Source organism: Neodiprion lecontei, chromosome 2, assembly GCF_021901455.1.
Source record: "Neodiprion lecontei isolate iyNeoLeco1 chromosome 2, iyNeoLeco1.1, whole genome shotgun sequence".
NCBI classification, from domain to species: domain Eukaryota; kingdom Metazoa; phylum Arthropoda; class Insecta; order Hymenoptera; family Diprionidae; genus Neodiprion; species Neodiprion lecontei.
In genome coordinates this window covers 36,066,721-36,091,150 of record NC_060261.1, presented here as the reverse complement: position 1 = coordinate 36,091,150, position 24,430 = coordinate 36,066,721, and the positions used below count along the sequence as shown (strand labels likewise).

At 38.2% G+C, this 24,430-nt stretch overlaps 2 protein-coding genes across 2 annotated transcripts in view; one reads left to right on the top strand and one right to left on the bottom strand.

Moving 5' to 3' along the window:
* The first annotated feature begins 392 nt into the window (after window positions 1-392).
* LOC107218249 (diacylglycerol O-acyltransferase 1) overlaps window positions 393-24,430 on the top strand; it is a 57,763-nt gene continuing 33,725 nt past the window's right edge. The window contains exons 1-2 of the mRNA XM_015656071.2: window positions 393-1,140; window positions 19,685-19,813. Of these exons, the coding sequence (XP_015511557.1) occupies window positions 1,019-1,140; window positions 19,685-19,813 (251 nt within the window). The 5' untranslated portion in view covers window positions 393-1,018. The remainder of the gene's footprint in view (window positions 1,141-19,684; window positions 19,814-24,430) is intronic.
* LOC124292951 lies at window positions 11,188-13,670 on the bottom strand. The gene is made up of 3 exons (XM_046731818.1): window positions 13,474-13,670; window positions 13,134-13,261; window positions 11,188-13,042 (listed from the first exon to the last, which is right to left on the bottom strand). Exons 1-3 carry the CDS (start codon window positions 13,616-13,618, stop codon window positions 12,734-12,736), a joined length of 582 nt encoding a protein of 193 aa, XP_046587774.1. The 5' UTR covers window positions 13,619-13,670; the 3' UTR covers window positions 11,188-12,733.

Genomic DNA, 24,430 nt, shown 5'->3' with positions numbered 1-24,430 from the left:
TTGACGAGCGAGAGTTGCTGCCGATTTTCGCAAAAGTTCACCCGGTAAATTAAATCCACAGATAGGTACACATTTCGTCGATAAGCTTCCAGGACGTTCCTGAAACGCGTGGAATCGGACCTCGATTAACGTAAAATTCCTCGGATTCGAGGAAACGAATGAAACCGTAAATCACCTCGTCTGCAGTTGTATCTAAACGATACGCACGGCGTCCGGTTCTCCCCCCTACTTAGCCTTCTATCATATTCTCCGATTATCGTCTCGTTATCTTCCCGGAGAGAGGGAAACCGAGCGCAAGAAAAAAAAGGAATGAAAAAAACCAAGGCGGAGTAGTAAGCGAAAGAAAAGCAGAAAAAAGCTGAAATAGTCGGTCAGTCGTTCGTTCGTTAGTTAGTTAGTTATAGACTCGTCTTGTAGTCGGTAGATATAATTTATCCTTGTATTATCAACGAGTCGGAAGGTTGTTATCGCCGTGGTAAAGACGTTAGGCCCGCCTGGGCAAAACTTACGTGATTGAAACATGTGAATTCTATGAACATTACAGGCATGCCAAGTGACTAGCCGCGGTTGTCGGTATTACAGATCACTTTCACAATACCGCGAGTGAGCGAACGAGCGAGCGAGAGAGTGTGGCGTAGGTCACAATACCGGTGCCGAAAACACGACGTCGCGTCGGTGAAAACAAAAGTGAAAAACAAAAACAATCGAGAACCGAGGGAGAGAGTCGCGGAGAGATAAAGAGAGAAAGCGAGAGAGCGGCAGACACCGGTCGGAAATATCGGTTACACAGCCGGGCGCGAGTCGAGCGAGTAGAGCGAGCGAAGACACACGCGTATCGTCGTGTCGCGTACTGTAATCGCCGGATAATATCTCTGAAGCGGCGCTAATCGTTTTCCGAGTACAGAGCGTCCAGTTGACGGCAAGTGCTGGTCGTCTGTGGCCGTTCGGTGCGTCGAATCGTGAATAAGTAGAGTGCGGTTAAATATAGAATCTGGTGTGTCGGGCGTCGGGCGAGGCGATGGCAGAGGATCGCAGCGAGCCGGAAACCCGGGTCAGGTACAGACGAGCAAAGAGCGTTACTCGCGCCGAGGAGATACAGATGGCTGAGAAACGGGCGCGGAGCTCGCAGCCCGACAAACCGTGAGTACAAAACGCATATCTGGAACGAGGAAGGAGAGGATCGAAACACTTGACTGTTTGATATCCCGGATAAATCGCGTTCTACGTTACGCACGTAACGCAGCGCGCACCGAGTGTCGTCGACGATCGATTATTTCCTACGTCGCCGTCCGCAGCACGACGGCTTCGATGGAAGAAAGACGAGGAAAAAGAAATATCGCAATGAAAACTATTCCGTGCCTCTTACTATTATTCCCCCGCTAATCCTACAACCTCGGAGATTCGTCGTTGTTGAATGTATTGCGTACGTATCAACGAGAGATCTGGCATTCCATTTTGCAAGTTCGCCGAGCGAGAAACGGATAAACACCGACGACCGTCCGGCGCGAGTTCTACGCGCAACTCCTCGCGTCGCGTCGCTGCGATCGCTACTAGAGTCCCCCCCCTCCCGCCCTTCCTCCTTCCCCAACGCCTCTCTGCCCCCCCTCCCCCGCTCCACCCCCACCATTCTGCCGCTCTCCTCGTCCTACTCGACGTTTCAGGCTTACTCAATGGCTCACCTCGCGGAGGGAAAGACGCGCTATCGATGTAGAGAGGTCACAGGCTCAGAAAGTGCGCCAGTCGATGATATCGGATTAACCTGCAAGTGATAACTACTGCTTTTTGTTTCATTTGTTTATACTTAAGTTCCTTATTTTTCTATTTCTTTTATTTTTATTTCGTTATTAACGACGTCTCTGCTGGATGTTGGTCCAGGTCCGGGTCACGATCGGAACTGTCGTACCTTCAATGAGCGTGTCTTCTTTTTAGTCGTTCTTTTGCTTTGTTTTTTGAGTACGATTCTTGAACCGTGTGAACTTACCACCTCGAATGTTGGATGCTATGAATACATGTCAAAGGGCGCGTTGGCATTCGGGTTAGTTCTACAGTTTCGTAGATTTCAAACTACAGCTTCTTTGACTCGCAACGGTGAGATGTTGGTGCTGGTCTTTCGTTTTATGATTCGGAAATGTTGCCAACGATAAATTCGATAGATAGTTGTTTCGAGAAAATCGTAAGCATATAATCATTTATCGGATGCTACGGGCGAGTACTCTGGATACTGGGAGAATGTCGGTGTACTATTCAGATAACTGCTTGCAATTTGGATTGCACATCGTCGTGCATTGTGTATAAATAATAAACGTGCCGGAATTATTTATGCAACTTATGCAAGTTGTAGAACTTTCTGTATTTGCATGCTTCTATTATACCGACGTCAAATGATCCTTACGGAATTTCATTTCTTTGGGATGCGCGTTCCGAGATTATCAAATGAACGGTAGTATGCGTAACTAACCATAAAAGTAACCTGACCGCCTACGGAACATCGATTTATTCATGGGATGCTACCGTTAGAAATCCCAAATTCACACTAGCGGGTCGATTCTTGAACGTTCGTTTTGTATCCTCCCCTAGAACCTCGATAACGAGCTTATACGCTCTCCATCAAAGATTACGCGAGTTATTTCTCGAGGAGCAGAGGTTTTCCAGATAAGATAAATCTCTCGAAGGTGGTTTAGAACCGTTTTTAAACTCGCTCATGGATACGGAATTTTCTCACTGGAACCTCTGTTCGTCCAACGAATCAGCATGGGAGATTTGAATTTGTTGCGTATATTGCTCTTCGACTTGTAAAAAGCGGGATTGAACAGACTAATTGCAAATACCGTCGAATTTCGCGGTTCAGCCTTCGTAACTATACCCACAGTTGCAGGCCGTAGCGGGTATTCAAGTTATCAATAATTTGTGGAGAATGCGATAAGCAACGATTTAGAACTGATAAGAATGATAATATTTGTACCGATACCGTATGCTTTGTAAAGTATTACAGCTGCAGTTTTTTTGCTTCATTATTTATTATTTTTAATTCATTCACGTCACGCGTCAATTTCAAACTGCTACGTATCTTGGTTAATAAACATTGAATTGAAAAAAGAAAAAGTACGTGCCAATTATTGTTCGTCATTCTATCTAACGGGCCTGATAGAAGTTTTCCAAATTCTTCATTCAACGACCTAATTAGGTATCCCGGAGTAAGAAAAAAAAAAACAAATGCCTTAATTAAGCGGATAGTTGAAACCTGGTGATTTTATTTCTTCAATTCCCTTTTTCCACCAACATTTTACTACACGTTGAATCGACTGGGCGAGTCTGCAGGGTCAAGCAGTCGCTTCACAATCTTCTGGATGACGCTGCAGGAACGTTGCATAATTCATAAGTGTTTCTCACTCGGTGAACGTAGAGGAGGCAGGGCAACTGGTCACTGGTTCAGGGTCAAAGGGCGTCTCCCTCTCGGGTAATAAATTTATACTTGCGAAAGTTGCAATCTGCATACGCAAATTACTATCGAACTTAGTAATTAACATTACGTATTTACCGTCCGAGGAGACCGGTGATAATTTTACCACGCGGGATGAGTAACACAGGTATTAATACCAAATCGAATTACCTCCTCCCCCTTATACGAATAGCTCATCGTTACATATTTCGCGGTGTAATAATATTAATCTATCCTTTTGTCTTGGCTCATTTTTTCAAACAGTTTCGATCTCATTTTTCTGTCAAGAAATTTAACCAATTTTAGGTAAACGGTCTCGTTATCGTTGCGTTCTTATTTAGTCGTTTATGCGGTATTTTTATCCGTCTTCACTTCGTTAATCACACTTCGATCAATCGCCGAAAGTAAATTGTAATTCGAGCAAGTTGCAATATTATTGTTCACAAGTCTTACGGACAGGCGAGCCTACGCGATGCAGCAGCAGACAGACACGTTGTATTTGCTCACGTCGTTATATTTGCCGAGCACTCAATCTACCCTATTTTCGGAAACTTTGCAATTAAAGGCGAAACCGTATAAACTTCCGCCGCATGCCCACTTTAGAAATCAAGCATTTACTTTAGATGAGCTATCGGGGCGATGGTGCGGATTTTCAGTTTACCTTGTAAATCTTAGAAAAAACCAATCTGCAGTTTCAAATTCACCGTCTGGTTTGAACAGGTCTTTCTCAACTTCTCGGTACGACGAGCTTCCTTCTTTTTCAGAAATAATTAAAAACTATTCCAAGTGAACAGATATTGTAAACTCTTTATTGGATAAATTGATGAGAAAGTATCGGGGTTACCGCGCTGTTACGTTGTGATGAGTTAATTAATAAACGTTTTACCCGGTTAACGTTTAATTATTATTCTTCAATCCGGCTTGAGCATCTCATCAATTTCTTTCCTCCTCACGTAATTCATACCCCTCCCTACTTTTAATACCTATTCATCCACCTACCTGCCTGGGTAAATTAAGATTATTCAAATTCGTTAAATTAACAACTTATTTCCTCTTCGTGCCGCGTGCATTGAAAAACAGAATCCATTCTGTATACAGACGAAAAATGGTAGTCTATGGGCATCGATGCCTCGCTGCGAAATCGTTGGGTACATAATAGATCTGTGGCGCGATTATTGCTCGGGAATTTTCAGAGAAAGGGAAATCAGAAAATGGTGAAACTGAAGAAGGAAAACGTTGAAAGCTCATACGGACCTTTCACTAAGTACAGATAACAATGAGATGCCTGCTTCTCGCACTCCAGTCGCAAATTTTCTTTTTACCGTGCAAATTCTAGTATAAAAGAAATTCAATGTAACGCGATGAAAAGAAAAAAATCAATCTATCGAAAGGAAATTGAATTGATTCTCACACGGGCGCATTACATCGAGTCTAACAATAAGATGGCCGAGAAATTTCTTAGGGTTTTACTTCGTGCCTTTTCGTGAGAGTTATTTTATACCCTTAGGAAATTATTCGCAACTCTCTTATTTAGTTCCTGTGATAAAAATTATATCCAAATGGATATTTCAATCCAGATTTTTCGCACAGTGAGATATATAATGGCCCGATAATACACAATTCATTTCTATACGTTGAGATATTATATTGTCATGTTGGCCCGTTTTTCGTACAATGCGTTCCCATACGTGTACATTTATATTATATGCCACGTACGTCGTATTGTACATATACGGCGCACACACGTGTAAACGCGATGTTGAAAAGCTGCTGCTCAACGAAATTGGACTGACGGATTATAAAAGTAATAATGCGAAGCGGGAGAAAACTTGACGAAATTCCATATCATCTCGCGTGTGTACGTATAAAATACGTGTATGCCTTACGCGTTCGTGTGTAAGATACAAGTGGACACGAACGTCTTTCCAAAAGATCCTTCGACCTCGAAATTGTCTGATAATTTTGTTTTCGTAATTATTTCAATGAAATTTATGCAAAGACTTTCATGTTGATTTATGATTTTCAACAAGTGTTAGCAACGTACCCGTGATACATTGTACAATTTAAACCTATTATTTATTGGAATATATCCGAGTTATGTGATTAATCGGGAAATAACGAGGAGGGTCGTTCGTATATCAGCTGCCTGCAGCAACAACGCAACAAGGGTATTACAATCTGGAATAATTATTCTCGAGCTTACGCAACAGATTAAAACGACAACTGATAATTGTCAAGAAGGGGCGCGGAGATAAAAAATAAAAAATCATATAATATATTAACAATATACGTATATTCACATCGGATCGGTTCCCGTTTCACAATAAATTCTCTCAGCGGCTTATCTCGAATGAACAACCCTTGCTTGTATATTTATGGCGTTACATATATTCATCTGCATGTAACCTGTATACACCTGTTACTCTTTCACGGCTGTTTGACCGATACGAAAGTGATTCGTTGGAAAAAGATTTTAGATTTCAAAAAGCAGGCCAAATTTCAACTCAATTAATGGGTGAAAATTTTTCATTCCGACTCATTAATAGCTGAAAATGGTTGAGAAAGCAATGAAATTATGTGAAAACACTGTGCAAGTGATCGATGACGTTCGTTTTACAGATCTTGAACCATAGCTGAAATTTCGCCATTGACGATAAGCCGCCCGATCTCTTTACCAGAGTTACGGAAATTATGCTATTTCTTTTTTTATCAAACACTTGCCTTGGGTGGGTTTTATCTTTCGGCAGGTTGACGTCGTCGCTACAGGGGATCGAAAACTTTGGCTCCCAACAAGTTTAAATTGGGTCCCTTAATGTTTTCCGGCGTCACGGTTACGTGGCGTCTTATAATTTTCTGTTTTGCAAAGGAAACAGTTATGCTGCTGCAGGATCGCGATTAAAAACTCGAAGGCAATTAAAAATCTTGAGAAAAATCATCTCGTCTCGTGTTAATTTTTTTTTTTTCCCCCGACAAACTCGCAGTTGGTCGTATCTGTACTTATGAAATTTTTCTCACTCGTGCTTTTCCCTCTAATTATCATCGTCGGCTTGATCTCCGGTCGAATCGCAGCTCCGAAAGGAAAATCCTGCATGCTCTGTTGTTCGGGTGTCGGTTCGTTAAAAACGCATCCATGATACATACGTATAAATAGCTAGGCGAAATAATTGACCAGCCTCCAAAAACGTGTTGAAAAAGTAAAACGGCACGACCGTTCCAAAAGGACCGGACCGGATGAAATAAATAACGTATGTTGAAAGGTATAAGCTTAATTTCCACCACTGAATTATGAATCGCTACGCCGGTTGGTATCTATCCGTACAATGCCTGCCGCTCTTGAGTATGGCATTCGAGTTTTCCTGCTAACGCTTCACCTGCGTTGCACAGGTAAGTAATACTCCCGTATCCGCCTGTCATTCAAATATTCAGGTTCTTCCGTTGCCAGGAGGAAAATCGCCCAACGGTTATACACTTGCTACGAACACACACGCGTGCCGTAATGGTTTGCTGCCAAGCTCGTTTTAAGGTGCTCAAAGAGCAGTGCCATACACGTAGAAAACAAAAAAACCTTTATCATCCGGATGTATAAAATCGTATAATCTAGAAAAGTATGAATAAAAAGAACTAAAACCGGAAATCATGATGGCGGTGGCCAAGAATACCGTCAGTCGGTTTGTCATTACCGTCATATAGTCGAGATTTCTGATAATTTCCCGAGGATTTTACACGCCTCTACAAACAACGATCTTCTCTCTTAATCTGAGAGATCCTGCTCGCGTTTTTTTCCATAAACGGCACTTTGCTTTTACCATGGAACAGCCGAATACACCTGACCGTAGGCACGCGTCCGCCTATGCATTGCTATACATATATGTATATGTATATTATATTTGGAACGTCGGTGGAACCTGTATCCATGGTTCGTTCCACTTGACGCTCGGCGTCGCGGCGCGTCGAGAGACGGGGAATCCCCCTTTTGTGGACTCATCCCCGTTCAGAAGCGGTCCTCCACCTCCCGCCGCCTCTCGCCGCCTCTCGAGACAATCCGGAAACAAAAGATTTCGCACCTTTGTATCTTTTACGAGGACCGTTTTCAGATTCCCCTATCCTCTCGTCCAGCTGTAGGTACCCATCCTATACCTTATACAAGAGGGGATCCTCGGCCCCTCTCCTCTACCCGCCTCCGCTCGTCTCTCGTCTCTCATCCCTCGTATCTCGACTTTCGCTCCTATTGTCTGTACGGGCAAATCTCGGGATCCTTCAACTTTCAAAGTACGGATCAGTCAATGAACAGAATTTTTCTCCACTTTTCTAACTCTTCGTGTTGTTTCACCGTGGGTACCGATTTTTAAACCTGTTCCAGCGTTTTTCAGTATTGTATAATTTGAAATGCCGTTTGTCTAGTATTCAACTTTTTATACCCACACAAGTACATCTACACTGTAAAAAATTTGCGGTGTAAACAAGCTCGGAGTTGATGTTTAGGAATTTTGGTGTCACAAACAACACCAATAAAGTGTATAAAAGACGCCGGCGATGTTGTTGAAATTAAAAATGGTGTTATCTTAACTAAATCAACACCATCTGCAGTGATTGACTCACACTGACACCTTTTGGTGCAATTTGAATGACTAAGGTGTTAATTCAGCCTCTTCAGAAATTAGCAAACAAGCTCGGTGTTATTGGCTGAGAATTTCGGTGTCACTAATAACACCAATAAAGTTTATGAAATACTCCGGCAATGTTGTTGGGATTAAAAATGATGTCATCTTACGTGAATCAACACCATCTGCAGTTTTTTACTCGAACAGACACCTTTCGGTGCAATTTGAATGATCGAGGTGTTGATTTACCCTCTTCAGAAGTTAGTATATCTTCAAAATAAAAATTTCCATAGTCACAATGATGCATACCACAGACAAGGCGTCTGTGTTTTGAGGTATATTCACTGTCTAGATATCGGAAATGTTCGTACATAACTTGAGAATTATATTCAGTGATTATATTTCACCGTGCGCGAGATTACACGGGAAAAAAATAGTCCGCTATAACACGATAAAATTATATGAAAACAAACAAATTACAATTCGAATTTGATCCAATAAGATTATATCAGATTATACGCATGTATGTATAAATTAGTATTTATTATATGGGCAACATTTATTCGTTAATTCAAAATTTAGCACTATATGGTGTCGAAAATGACGAGTTGTATGTGTTTAACAAGGGCTTTAGGCTGACCGTGAGCCAGCCCTCGATCTTCCCGTTTTCACACTGCAGGTTCCAAGTTTACGGAATCAAAAAATATTAATATCCGATTCGAATTTCGAACTACAAATTCAGATTCGTGACTGATGTTTCAAAAGCCCTTGGATACCATATTACATGAAGATATTATGATTTTTTTTATTTTGAACCACTACACTGTAAAAAATTTGGTGTCAAAATCAACACCATTTTAACACCACGCGTAGTCCCGAAAAGTCCACTCCGTTGGTGTGCATACTTGGTGTTAACAGACGGTGTTAAAAGTTTGGTGTTCCGAAGTAACACCGATTGCAGTAACACCCGAAACCTGACACCTTCAGAATAACACCAGAGTATTGACGCCCAGACAATTATGACACCATAAAAATCAGCACCAACGAATTTGCACACTGCGAAATAACAACATCGAAATGGACACCATAAGAATCCACACCACTGAATTAGCACCTTGCGAACGAACACCAGCGGATTAACACCCTGGCAATAACACCAAAAAACTGACACCCAGTTGATAACATCAGAATATTGACATCCGCAATATAACACCATAGAACTTACACCCTGAGAACAACCCCAAAAAGTTGACACCATGGTAATAACACCAGAGAATTGGCGAACCGACTATTTTTTCTTATATGAATATAGGTATATGCATATATGACACATGAGGTAGGGTTTAAAAATAAAATACAGTGATTCATAAGATAATCGAAGTCAATATATAATTTCTGTTATAGAGATAAACACCAAAGATGTGCTTTCAAATATATACATATATAAACTTATTTTTGCTCATACATATATATAATCACACGAACCTTAGAATAATCTTACATATTATATATTTGATATCAAAAGTACAAAACTTATTTTCTCTTTAACAATAGATTAGCTAAATAATAATTAATTATTATTGTTTGTACTTTCCGTTCTGCGCGATAGGAACTTTCCAATACCGTATGCATTTATATAAACATGTAAATTGAGTGACATGAAAAAGCGTAAAAACTAATAGTACAATATATAGATTATAATTATGATAATGATGAAAATAGTAGCATATAGGTACGTTTAAAAAATATGACATTTCGGCACTACGAACAAAGTAGTTTTGTGATAACTTTGATGAAATTCATAGGCATACTTATGATTCAACAGATTGAGGTCTATTAAACTATAGGTCTTTATAATTTTGGGTTCGACTACAAAAGCATGGTACTCATCACTAAAATATTTTGTTTCACACTCGGTACAAATAACGAATGGTACATTGTGGTGTACAAAGATATGAGTGATAACCTGAAATACGGGTAGATCCGTCAGTTCATCAATATGGGTTACAATTAAAAATCCGACTTTATAAAGAAATCCAAAAACTACTTTTTTTACCACGAATATTCTATCGGATGGATTAAATTGAAAATCGCTTCTCGCTAACAAAAATTCAGATATAAAATTGCCATACATATCAAATTTGCCTCCGCCTGTGCAGCTGATACTGACATTCAAATCTTTGTTGTTTGTCTTCCAGTGGTAATACATGAAGCGTTGATGTTGATTGGCTAATGTTTTGCAGATATTTTTAAAGTTATGGTATTTATTTGCCAAATCTTTGAAATAAGCATGTTTTCCTTCATACCGCAAAGTCCATAAATGTACAATAGGTCCCATTTGTGAAATTATTCTAGGATAATGCAGCATGAAATGATGTTTAGGCGATAGATGAGTTTTAAATTCCGACAGGAATTCCAAATGATGTTCTTGTATTAGCCACTTTAACTGCTCTATCATTCCAATGCTGATTGCCGGCGAGAAAATTATGGACATGCAACTCAAAAGTAATGTCAAAACGCGCCACTTGGGAATTATAAGATGGTACTGAGGATGCGAAGGATCAACCATGTCTCCTAGTATCAGTGGCAAATACCTAACAAGGCACCATGTTTGTGCAGCTCGCTGACCTATCAATACGCCCGACTTGTCTAACACTATCGGACTTGGTTTATCTGCCATTTCAATGACTCCATAATGAAATGATTTGATTCTTTCATTTATTTCACGAAGAGTTATAATTTTTATATCATTCACAATGAAATTAAGGAATAATTTTATTTCCGATTGTACAGTGCCCTGCAATATGTCATGCGCAACGTCCGCAGTGACGCAATCGAATGTTTTAAAGTACCGTAAGTCATTTAATATACTTCTGCGCTTTATTCCGAGTAAATGTGGAGTATTTGCGTTTAATTGCTGACATATTTCCTCGTAATTATCGTGTGATCTTAATAAGTGTTCATTCTCGGAGACCATAACTCGAGTTTGTTCTTTAGTAGCGGTACACAATCTACAAAAATATGTTGCAGAAAATGATTCTAACAAACCGAGTAAACAGTTTCCCCCCAAATTGTCGAAACTAAGAGCAATGATTGAACCTTTAACTTTCTTTTTTCCAAGGTCAAGGCCTTCCGATTCTAATATTTTTATATCTTTGATAATTGGTTTCAAAATTTCATCAAATCCGAAAGTTTTATAATCAGCAGCGTAAAATAGAGCCAGCAAATGAATATTCTCCAAGCTTGAGTTAACGTACGGGGGAAAATTTCTTAATGTAAAATAGATTCCTCCTAATTTGTGAACACCGGTCTTACTCCCAAGTGGATTTGTAGTTTCAAAGTCATCATAATATATCTGTAGTTGTAGTGCGTAATTTGAGTGAGCGAAAAGTGGATGTGAGGCAAAATACGAACCATCATTGATGTCCTGCAAAGTGTTATTCTTTTGTTTATTACCATTTCGAGTAATTTGCTTAGATTTATGAAATATTATTTTCCTTGCAGAGGGATTGGCCAGAATAAATCTTAGATTATCTAGAATTGGTACATACATAAAGGTGCACGGTATAGCGACGGTTTTGTATGTGTTCGTGGAAGAATCAAATATTTGATCAAAACGAGTCCCGATGGATAACTCTACAGGTTTGACAAAATCATCCAAGCGGGAATAATACTTTCCAATTTTATAATTCGTGTCAATGCCATTGAACAATTTTTTTTGATCACCTAAATATTGTCTCAAAGGTTCGCTATGACCTAAGTCAGTTGAATCCAGAAAATTCAAAACGTTGTCGATCACATTATTTACTAATTCTTTACTACTTTCAATAACACTTTGCAGTGACGACTTTGGTATCCCGGTTGCATCCAATTTCAATAAATAATTAGTGGCCAATGGATTATTTTGGGTAGGTAAATGAATTTCATCTTTGTGATCCGAACTAGTACTAGAACTAGAATCGTCTAAGAAAATCTGCATGTCTTCGAGATTTGTGAATGAATGATCTGCAGAGGAGTCCGAAGGATTGTTGTGTACTTGAAACTCTAAATCTGATTCGGGATTATCAACTACATTGGACTGTATACCGCATTCGTTTGCAGTGACTGACTCCTGCTTATGCTTTAGTAAATGTTTCCTCAGGCCACTGTACGTTTGAAATAAAACTGAACACGGCGGACAGCAACATTTCAAGATTAATTTGAATCCAGGAAGTAAGGCATGGTCGATTCGAAGGTGTCTAGTCATTTCAGGAATCGTCGCAAATCTTTGATGGCAAAGAAAGCATTGGAAATCCATGATGGTTGAGAGCGCAAATGAACAAAAATTATTATATCCGCGTAACCCAGAGTGATGTTAACCGGGGTTATGTTTACCATTCAACTTTACCATTCAACCCAAAATGATACAAGTATTAAAAAAACGGAAAAATAAGGAAAGTAAAGAAGAGAAATTGGGCGCAGTTATGAAAAATCTTTCAAATCACACTTAAAATTAGCATTTAAAACTGATATGAATATTGTTATCACAGGAAGTAACAAAAACCAAAAAAATAATTTCTAATTAGAAATTACTTCAAAACGTATTGTTAAATAGGCACCTGCAGTAACTAAATTAGAAGAATAAAGCACTGAAGATACAAGACTAGGAGCTGCCATAGCAGCTAGCAATCACGAAGAGAAAGTCACGTATTGTTCAAATTTGAGTGAGCCAGGCACGAACTTCGCGCATTCGTGCCGTAAAACGAACATTGCTTTCCATTTTGTAATAAAATTCTTGCAGGAAATTGTAATACATACTTAAGTTGGTATCGAAGTTTGTGTTAAATACGAAGTGGCACTTAAACAATGTGTCGAACGCAGCTGATGAATCCGTTGCATCTATGGGAAGCACCTTTTTCTCAACAGCAATGAAGTACGATGATATTGCTGCCTTGTTTGGTCCCACAGCAAGTAAGCACGGCTGTGCAGTTTTTATCGGAGCGTTGTCCAATGGAGTCCCAGTCTGCAATTAGATGATCTCATAATACTTGTTACACCCCCAAGCACGTCAGAAGAAATATTAACATAATGTGTATACGCGTTAATCGTATAACCTTGTGAAACAGAATCAGCCTGTCAATGGCAGATACAACTCCGTCGCGTTCGGATTTTTTTCTTCCCTTCGCCGTCGGAGGTAGTAATTTCAACAAGGTAATGTGAGCCGTGGTCATCTTATCCCAATCTATATTGAAGAAAGTGCAACAACAAGGAACAGGTTATTGGAACAGTTAATATCATAACTCACAACTAATTTCGAAATAGAAGTTTTCCATAAAATGCACAATCCAAAATAATAATTCAAAATAATCTCTACATATTTGTATAAAATTTTCATATAGAAAAAATTAATTCATAAATAACAATTCTCGATTAAAAAATATTATAAAAGTATACCTGGTTCCTCATCATCGAAACTTTTCGTATTATTATTAGCCTTGGCAGAATATTTCTCGTACACTTGTAGAATTACATCTGCTGAAAAATTTGTGACCTTTACATTGGGATGCATAAGACGAAAGTCAGCGTTAATCTGAAACATGAATCAATTTATTCAATATCATTATTTTATGTGTGGCTTTTATATCAGTAGAACAAGGTAGCATACCAGGTATGGCGTATCCAAAAATCTAGGAAAATCCTCAAAAATCCTTTCAGGTGCGGATCTTCTTATGTTAAACGTATCTTCCAGTGCCAATAAAATTTCTTTTTTTTGTGTCTTAGGACAGGCATTGCGGAGGAAGATCAACTGTCCTTGCGCACGTTCCTCATTGTGAGGGTACACAATTTTTGGGGGCTGAACGTTTTCTTTCTCTTCAATTTTAATTTCTTTACCTGGCACCTGCCGACGTCTATTGAGGGTGCGCAATCTCCAGGAGATGTAACCTGACCGGCCTTCAGGGTCATAGAATATTTCCTGAAATTTAAATCAGTAAATGTTAAACAGTTTTATTAACACATAAAATATTCGCTACTGTATATGATTCTGTAAAAAATATCGGGCTAAAGTTTTAGTTCTATATAGATAACATATGGTGGTTAATTCAAAATTTAGCACCAGATGATGTCAGAATCCGTTAAATGGTATTGAATTAGCACCAAACAATGTTGCTCTCACATCAAAATTTACTGCCAATAAGTCAAGAGCGTCGATTTTTTACGGCATACTTACATAACCGTCCTTCGTGCCTGGATCCTTCAGTAAGGGAAATGCAGATACGATTTCCTTCGCATAATGAATTTTTTCATCTTTTTTGGGATGCGGGCCTACGTCGGTTATCATCAGATTCACAACTAAATTAACGAGTTTTCGTCGAGTATGGCCTGTGAGACCACCATTTTTCTCGTATTCGTTCAAAATTTCAGTGCCACCGGGTGAAGTTCTAATTTTTTCTTTCAAGTCCTGGTTTATATAAGACTCATATAAGAGAAGTGTTTGTATAATTATTTTTGAGCCAGATTATACTAACCATTACTTTAATCAATACAAATAATCTAATCCCTATAAGTATTACTGGGTGAATATAGATAATTTCGAACATCATTACTGGTATCTGTGACAAAACTGAATCTGTGCTTATAGTATATAAAATTCAAATCACTGGGATTATTAATATGATGTTAACATGAACTAGTTACCAAATCTGCAAGCTTTTGCTTCTTTCTGGCTGGTGAACCGTTACTTACAGAACTTGTAGCACAACTTGTAGCACTGGACAATGAAATCTCCGAAATGGAAACTGTGTCTGCAGTTGATTCTATAATTAGTATGAAACGCTTAACAATCATCACTGATACAATCAAAAATCGTAGTTGATTTAAAAATTCGACACCAATATAAGTATACAGAATAACCCCAAATAGAGTTGAATTCAGGCTATGTAAGTTAGACTGGGCCAAAAAAATTGACTATTTTTTTTTTTGAAAAATATATTGAGAATATCATTCAGTATGGCAAAAAAAAAATTTTCATGAAATTTTAAGCCCTTAATATTAACTTTAAGAGGTCTATCATCGCTATTTTTGATTTTTAGTAATAATTTGATGTTTTACGTCAGAACTGTCAAAATATTGAAGTGAAAAAATTTATGTTCACTTATCCCTTTATAAAATTAAATTCCCTACAAAAAAGGTCTGATTATAGATTTTTGTCAGACAAGCCGTTTCCGAGTAATTAAGCTTAATAAATTGATATAATTTCTCGAGAATTTCTCGAGAATTAATCGAGAATTAATCGAGAATTAATCGAGAAATTATATCAATTTATTAAGTTTAATTACTCGGAAACGGCTTGTCTGACAAAAATCTATAATCAGCCCTTTTTTGTAGGGAATTTAATTTTATAAAGGGATAAGTGAACATAAATTTTTTCACTTCAATATTTCGACAGTTCTGACGTAAAACATCAAATTATTACTAAAAATCAAAAATAGCGATGATAGACCTCTTAAAGTTGATATTAAGGGCTTAAAATTTCATGAAATTTTTTTTTTGCCATACTGAATGATATTCTCAATATATTTTTCAAAAAAAAAAAATAGTTAATTTTTTTGGCCCAGTCTAATGTAAGTATTTTACACCAACATATATCAACTATATAAGTTCTGAATTCTCCCATACCAAAGCAGTTAGTTAACAAACTATAAGGTGAATTATGCTAAATGAATGAATAGCTGCTACATGCAATCTGGTCGTTGAAGATTTCGATACAGGTAATGATATATTTTACCTGTACGTGCAATCGGTACGTGAGATGTTGGTGTTAAATGAAAAACTGTTGTCGGAAACAGAGGAAATATAGATGGTTCAATAACAGCGGCGTCTTCATCGCGTATTATTACCTCGTAGTTGTCGTCAAGCCCAAATGCTGCTTTAGCTGCAAGCAGTTTGAGAACCGGCATCAAATTCAAGTGGTTATTCCAAAGAAAAATAGAAGTCTATTATTCATCAGCAAGTGTATCAGTTCAATTAAATTGTTGCAGTCTCACAGAAGACTCGACATTTCGTAGGGGGCTCAAGTGAAAATGTATCTTTCTCTTTAGCACTATTCAAAGTCTGTATTTATAAGAATTCACAACACAAGGGTACCGAAGTACATGTATGCAAAGCGGTAGATTGTTTTACAGCAATATAGGTACCCACATTGCGTTGATCACACGCATCCGAGGTACGCGCCTCAATAATAATAAGCAAAATGCAACCGAAATTAGGATACAATTATTTACAAAAACGATTAACTAATGCTCTCACAAAACTTGTGTAAATCGAATGATGATTTAAACAAATGTGGCGTGGATTGAGTGGATTTTTATAAAGACTTTATTATGGTGTAAGCTGAACACTAATTGGGGCCGATTTAAAACCATCTACCGGTTTTTTATCAAAGCTAAAACCGACTAGAATGTGGCAGAATTTTATTCCAATTTAATAGTTTATTTCCAATAAATTTACCAAATGGAGATAGATTAGCGTACACTGATTGTGAGCGTGTGGTAATTCAGTACGCAGAATGAAATGATAATACTTGGTTGGTGCGTAATTACACAAGCCAATACCAAATAGTTTAAAATAACACCATATAGCGTTAAAAGAACACCAGACAGCGTTGAAAAAACCCTAGATACTATTCAAAGAACACCAAATAGTGTTAGATGAACAGAAAATAGCATTTAACGATTTATCGGAAAATATTATTTATTAACACTTACCTGCAATAATAAAATCATTATATTCCAAGGGCTTGCCATTGGGAGTGAGTACTTTTATCCATTTCGTCTCCCCGTTGTATCGTCCCTTTCGCAAATGGAAAGATGTTCCGGCAACAACATCACCACTATCCGGTGCCTCCAGCACATTTGCTGCTTGCTGTGCATTATTAATTAACAGATGTTCCATTTCAGGGCCATCCATATCAAGCAAATTCGCGGTGAAAACATTTACAAAATCCGATTCCGACATAATTTTTTACAAGACAGACAACACGTTTTACCTCAAATGCGACGCGACTGCCTGTAAGCGCGCGAGGAGGAAACCGAGCTCTTCTGACCGCGGGCTGAGGACGTGTGGCATGTTCAAACTTGTACGCGCAAGAGGTTTCGACATCAGCTTGACACCATCGGTGTCAATTCAACATTACATCGGTGTCAAAGCAACACTGTATCGGTGTACACGTAATTCTGTGACAGACTTGGCTTTTGAGGTTGACACCGTCGCCGTCAAACCAACACATTGTGAACAATCGGCGGTGTGAAGTTCTATAGACTGCATTTCGGTTTGGAAGTAACACTATTTGGTGCTTTTTAACTTCCCGGTTCTCCGTTTTCGGAGAAAAAAGGAAATTATTGTAATCACCCCGAAAATGTAAAGTTAAGTTTTCACTAGATCTCGACGTTTCAAGATCTAGAGAATCATCTCCGACCGCTTTCGGATGGACGTCTGGGTGTGTGTATGTATGTATATATGTATGTGATTAATTTTTTTGTCCGACGTTGTCTCAAAAACGAGTCACTGGATTTCAATAATTTTGGTCTCAATCGACGCGGCTTTTCAAAACTTAGAACTGATTAGATTTTTCCTTTGATCGGTTCAGTACTTTTTGACTTATTCGAACAACAAATCTCCAAAAAATAAAATAAAAATATCTTGAGAATGTATCAATAGATTTAAATGAAAACTGGTATCATGAGGTTTTTGGGATCGCTGATCACGAATATGGGATCAGATTTGCAAAATCTGAAATGGCGAATTCCCAAATTTATAATGGTGGATCCATTATTATACATTCTATAATACGTGATCGGGAAATTTTTTTGCGTCCCATTTTTTGTCACGCGGAGACTAACAATAAGAGAGATGGAGGATGGATACTGATTTGAGAATTTAGGGCACGTAGAAAATCGAGGATAATCGGCAAACTAATATCGTCAATTCTTACGCACTCTAAAACATATTAACTGACAGATCTCCTGTTCCGTGACACCGGCGAGCACGGAATCGCGGTACAGTTATAAGAGACTCTTTCCACTACGAATGACGAGGTAGGTAAACGGGTCTCATGTGACCGGCGATCGGTGTGACGTCACTTGAGAGTCTAGTCTCTCGGACAGTTCCTACGGCTTCATGCCGTCCGGGTAGACAAACTTATTTTCGTTTCGATTCCCACGGCTCCTCTCCAATCTCCATATACAGGTCGGTATAGAAGATGCTGAGAATGGTAGATTTTCTATCGGCGGTAAATCACTTTGCATACGGGCGACTATCGCTTCACAGTCAGTGCAGCGTTGTAATTGGTTGATTACACAGGCCTGCGAAGTATAGCTTTTGATATCCCCCTTAATTAACAATGCTTTTTTTGTTAAAGGTATTTAGGTTCGTTGAATTAAAATATATCGCTAGTTTTTTTACAGCACATCGAGATTTATTTTTATGCTGGATACTCATATTTACAGATTTTTTAACAATTTTTAGGAGAAAAATCAACAAAATACAGCGAATATAAAACTGAATGCTTGGATACAAAATGAACAGCATTAGTTTCAAACGAAACTTAAGAGTCTAGATCATTCAAAATTCTACTTTCTTCAAAACTTCTGTTCAATCTTTTTCTCTTGTACTTACGTAGATCTAAATATGCTTAAAATCACGATTAACGACAACTAGTGAGTGTAGATGAATATTTAAATATCAACACTACCGCTAATAAGTATATTTAACACCAAAATTGGAAATCGAATCTTGTGGTACTAAGAAAACGTGAAAAAAAAAATTTTTGAAAATATGTACGTAACGCAATTTTTTAAGTCTTCAGATAAGACTTCAAAAAATTTTATCCCAAACTTGTCATCCCTTAAGATTTTAAAGAAAAATTTGAGGAAGGAGAAATATTGAAAAACGCACAAATTCAGGCCCGGTGTAACCGTATCTGGAGGAAGTTATTTGTACCGGATTAGTAAAAAATGATTGGACGAACTTTCAGCGTCGCAATGATTTTCCTCGGTACCGATATCGTCGTTGTTACCGTTGCCGGATTCTCAAGAGCTCGCTGCACCGTCGAGATAAGCTTGGCTGCTTGCACTCTATTATTAACGTGTTTCGTACACCAGCTACTCTCCGCGTTTTGTCGGGACAGACGCTTTTCAAAATTCATCAGGAAAGACGGAGCATCGTTAGTACACTGTCCACTTACCAGTCGGTGAGTACGAACTCGGCGCTGAAGGGGATGCCGTCGACTCTTGGCTGCACAAACACACCTAATAGGTGAACCTCTGAATTTCGCGTCTGTACGTGTGAGAGGCCGTCGCCAAGTGGGTATACCTGGGGAAATGTTAAACGAGCGGAACTGTTTGCCTAAATTAATTCCGTGTTGCGACAGTTTTTTTTTTTTCCGTGATTGTCGGTATTTTTTTTTTCGTTTTGATCGCACTGTGTATCCTACCTTTAAGTACCTACTCCTCAATTTTTTCGACCGTTTGTGCCTGCCTCGAATCGAGGAGCAAGCAATTTTTGGTTTTTATATTTTTACCCCGAATGGGATTTCGTAGATTGAGGCGCTTGGAACTTGGAATTAAATCAAGTTGGAATTAAACCAAGCATTGTGTTTCTGTTTCAGATGTCATCGACCCAGGGACAGCCTGTTTTCCTGGACTTCCGATTTCAACAATTTCACCGGTTTCATTAACTGGGGTTTTCTGCTACTTGGCATCGGTGGATTTCGCCTGCTTCTCGAGAATTTCATAAAGTGAGTTGACGGTGGATTTTTTCTAATTAAATATCATTTTTCTTTCTTATCAATAGGAGGTTTAAAATAATTGACGTACTGTTCGCGCGATAATATAATATCAGACACAGACTTTGATAAATCCGTTGAAAAGTTTTCACGGAATCGATGTGAATGTACAAGTCTATACATTGTGTATGTACATGAATTTGAAAGGCATCATGGGTGGTGGGTGTCTTTATCGGCACGCAATATAACCGGCGCGTAAAGTACCTTCGAACAAATAAACTCAAACACGAAACCTTTAAAACTCGGAAGAACAATTCCCTGTTAACTGAATAAATAATGACGATATCACGTTCCGTCGAGGAAAGTTCTTTTCCGAAGGGTAGCTGGGAAACGATACTAAACGCCGCTGGGCGTCCGAGGGTGGTAGGTGAAAAACTTTTTTCTATACCACGACGTCCGAGAAAGTGGGAGAAAACTTTTGAGCTGATTAATTAAATCTTTCTTACATGTTGTATATAATATTTTCCAAAGAATCTCAACTCCGGCCTCAGAAATTCTCTGAATGAACGTAATACCCGAAATTATACGTATATTTCATATAATTTATTACGTACACATTATACAAGTATTTTCACTCTCATTTTTTCACGAATAAAACCCCAAAGCCTGTATTCCTTCATATATACTAATATCAGATTCATCGACAATCTCTTTCCACGCGATCAAGTCGAGAAATCATTCAATCGTATGTCGCTGAATGGACAATATATTTTTTGAAAAAAGTATGTTAAATAGCGGTAAAACATTGACAGAAACAAAAGAAAATAATCGTATTAATCGATACTCGTGTGGATTTGTGGATATATTTTATACACCGTATACATGTAAAGATAAAAGATTTTTTGGTATAATTACCTTGTACTCGCCCGAGTTAAGGAGGGCACTTATAGATACCAACCGAAGTAATTATACCGCCTCAAAGTTCCTCTTAAAGTTTCACTTCGTTAAGAAGTGTGATAAATTTTTGTCACGTAGATACGTAGATATATTATACACCTTGTATACGTATACTTATAACGTATGTATGTTATAAATGAACAGATACGCATATAGATATAGCTGCCGCCGCTCGTTTGCCAACTTTTATACAACTTGACGCAACTGCTATAATATATACCCCTTTTACTAATTATTCATTGTACTTACCTTACCGCAATTTGAATAACGCGGCAAGCTTACAACGTTCGCGGCCTCGGCACCTTTTCTTCAACGTCTTTTCGTTCTCATTTTATTCTCTATACTCTAGTAGCAAAATATTACATTTTCAAAAATTTCATTCGATTGCTCTGATAAATTTTTTAACCCTTTGAGTCACATATGATTGTGCCGAGTCAAGTTTTATAACAAGATTACGAATTTGAAATTAGATTTCAAAAGTTCAAGATGGCGGACCCAATATGGCGGACCAAAATTTCAAATCTGATTGAATCCGGTCAAAAAACTCTATTCAGGGGTTTTCGGGGTCGCTGATTGGATTTGACGTACGGAACTTTCAAAATCTGATTTCAGATTCGTATTCGGTGACCCCAAAAACCCCTGGACAGAGTTTTGCCTCCGGATTCGATCGAATTTGACATTTTCGTCCGCCATCTTGAATTTTCTAAATTTTATTTCAGAGCGATAGTCAACGACTCCGAAAGCTTATAATTTATGTAAACCATGTATGCGTGTAGAGGGGTAACTTTCTCAGAAATAAATTATTTCTTCAATTTTCACGATTTTTTTCAATCGATTAGTTTCTAACAATAATAATTTACGTTATATCGCAATAATCACTCTCGAGTATTGAAAATCTGTTAGTATAATATCAAAGATAGCAAAAACTCGCAGTGAAATATGTTTTCAAAGTTCTTTGAATATATAAAAAATGGATATAAAATAGGTGGTAAGAATACTTACCACTATGAGTCGAAGGGTTAATAGTTTTTCAGTAACATACCTCTTTAGTACTTTTCACATACTCCGTCTGCGGCAGATTAAAATTAAAAAAAAAAACAAAAAAAAAAAAAGAAAAGAAGATGCCGTGAATTTGACGCACACGATCAGTTTATTTATTCATGTTTTTTTTTGCTTTTTCTCTCTTTGAAAACAATCGTAAATCGGCAGCTTGTTTGCGATGGTAAAAATTGAAGACCGTTAAACGCTGAGTAGAATGTCTAACGTAGGAGCGATAAATTAGCGAATTTCGGGAATGAATCGCGCGCACGCAACGAGGAGCGCCTGATTTAAATCAGGGACGGGCATATATCGCGTCCCTCGTCGGGCCAATTAACGGAGGCTGCAGCAATGCAAGGTACTCGAAGTACTTAGAGCTGGATTTCAGGCATGCAAGTATGCGACCGATAATAATCGAGAATCTTGACTATGGCAACGATTCGCGGATAGATTCTGGGGCTGTGGTGAAATGTGCTCGAAATCCAGGGGAATCGCTGCAGTCTGTTGCCGCTGCTGCTGCTTCGATTCCCCGCATGCAGCTTGTAAGCCGATTGACATACGTATATTCCCGAGCCTTTGGGGTGAAATTATCGGGACGAATCCCGCGTTAAATATCTCCACACTATTTAACTCGCGTTTTTACGAGAGTCGGCAGTTTATCGGACGAAGGGTTTATGTTCAAGGGTTTATGCCTTCTTGAAATTTGAAGCTTTTGAAATCGTTTGAATTCAGGAAAAATCTTTTTAAACATAGGTATGTACCTTGTCGTTTTAAAATTGTGATTGAAAAAATAAGGCTACCTTATATGCAACATAATGGGGGCAAAGATTGGGTTCGAGTTGTATGATGCAGAAATATTTCAACGCCCCATTGCAGTGAAGTTTTGAGGAACTACAAACGAAAAAAATGGTACTACAAACAACTACAAAAAATTCCGAAACATTAGTTGATAGCAGGGCCACAGAAATTCTAGCTAAAAAAAAAAAAAAAAACAAAACGTATCTTTCTTTCCTTTTCACTCCAAACGAAAATATCTTCACTACAATCAACTACAAACGATTCTGTACGGAAATCTACCGATAAATTCGATGTTTTTTAAAATAGGGTGCCGACATTTTTTCAACCGCTTATATTTTTTTTTGGCACTACTACAATCGAAATCATTGTTACTGCAAACAACTACCTCCAAAAACCCACAAGAATCAACAAAAAATAGTTGGGATTTTTCAAATCGGGTGCTAGGTTCACACAGGTCGCTGGTGGGATTATACGTTTCACTTATTTAGTTGTATTTTTTGTTTTGTTGTCACCAGATTATAATTTGATTTTATCATCGTTTCACCCAGGTTATAACGCGGCCCGAATTGTATAAGGTAATTAGATTTTCCACGAAGTTGTTAGGCACGTAACCATATGACTAATTCAAGGGGGTCTCGCTCGTTTGTTTTTACGTTCGTTGTATATTAATAATTAGCGACAACCGTCTCTTTTCGGCTTGGCATTTAATTATTGGGTGTGTGTACAAAGTTTCAAAGACAAGCAACCGGCCTTATTGTACCTCTAGGCGGCTTTTATTAATTCAGGATTCTGAAGAGGGGGTTCGTTTTGTTAACGAAATCCGTTTTACAAATTTCATCCTCTTTTCCCTCTCACCATCACGGCTCCTGTGTACACTTCTAACATATGCCCGACTTTTTAATAACTTTCTGCCAAATCATCCGGACCTCTGTTGTTTCTCAACGAATTATACAAATGCGACGCATCTCGTACGATATCAGGCTTCGTAAGCACAGAGAAAACCTGAAAAAGCGGGGAAACTCAGGGAATTTCAAAAATAAGAAGTAGAATTTCGAGTCTGTCGAAGAAATAAACTTCTTCGTATACAAATTACAGTCGATCTTAAAGAAAAAAAAGATTGCACTCGAAATTTTGTTTCGTCGCACCACTTCATCATGCATTCTATGTATATTACTTGATACCAAACCTTCATTTGTTTTTTTTTTTCTTACGGAAAATTGCAGGTTGTTTTTTGTAAATTGATAGTCGGACAGTAAGATAGTTACCAGGTAATATTAAAGGTATTAGCATTAACGTGTACAAAAAAAATTGTAATCAATCAGCGTCGTATGTCTTGAAAGGTTATTGGAAAAGTCGGGGAACTTCAGATTCCAAAAAACGTACGAACCCTGAATATGCACGAGTGGAAAGAAAAAAAAAGATCACCCGATGGATTTTTATCGATTCAGTTCAATTGACACGTAATTATGAATATTCGGATATTTTCTGTTTATTGAGGCAAAAGAAGAAAGAAGGAGAGAAAAAAGAAATTCATTCATCCGACTGAACTTTTATCATGTTATCAAATAAACGCACAGCAATTACTGCACGTATACACACGTACATATATCTGTATATACAATATACATGCGCATAAAAAAAAAATATGTACATAGCTGTAGAAAAGAAGCGTTATTTCGCCGAAGCCGCGTCGACTTCCCTCGAAATACCTACTTTAATTACTCGGACAATAAGACTCATTTATCATGATTAGGCTAGAGCCTATGTTTAAGCTTTTCTTCTCCATTAAATTGCGCGGGCGAGGGCGGCGGACTTTTGCCTTCGCCGAGTCTTTTC

Bases quoted from the DNA above. Each gene is read 5' to 3' on its own strand.
- LOC124292951 (XM_046731818.1), bottom strand. From the start codon at position 13,618: ATGTTTCAGATTAACGCTGACTTTCGTCTTATGCATCCCAATGTAAAG. The intron at 13,262-13,473 runs GTATACTTTTAT...TCTTCAATATAG, and splicing joins TTTCGATGATGAGGAACCAG to ATTGGGATAAGATGACCACG. The intron at 13,043-13,133 runs GTTATACGATTA...ATCTAATTGCAG, and splicing joins GGCTGATTCTGTTTCACAAG to ACTGGGACTCCATTGGACAA.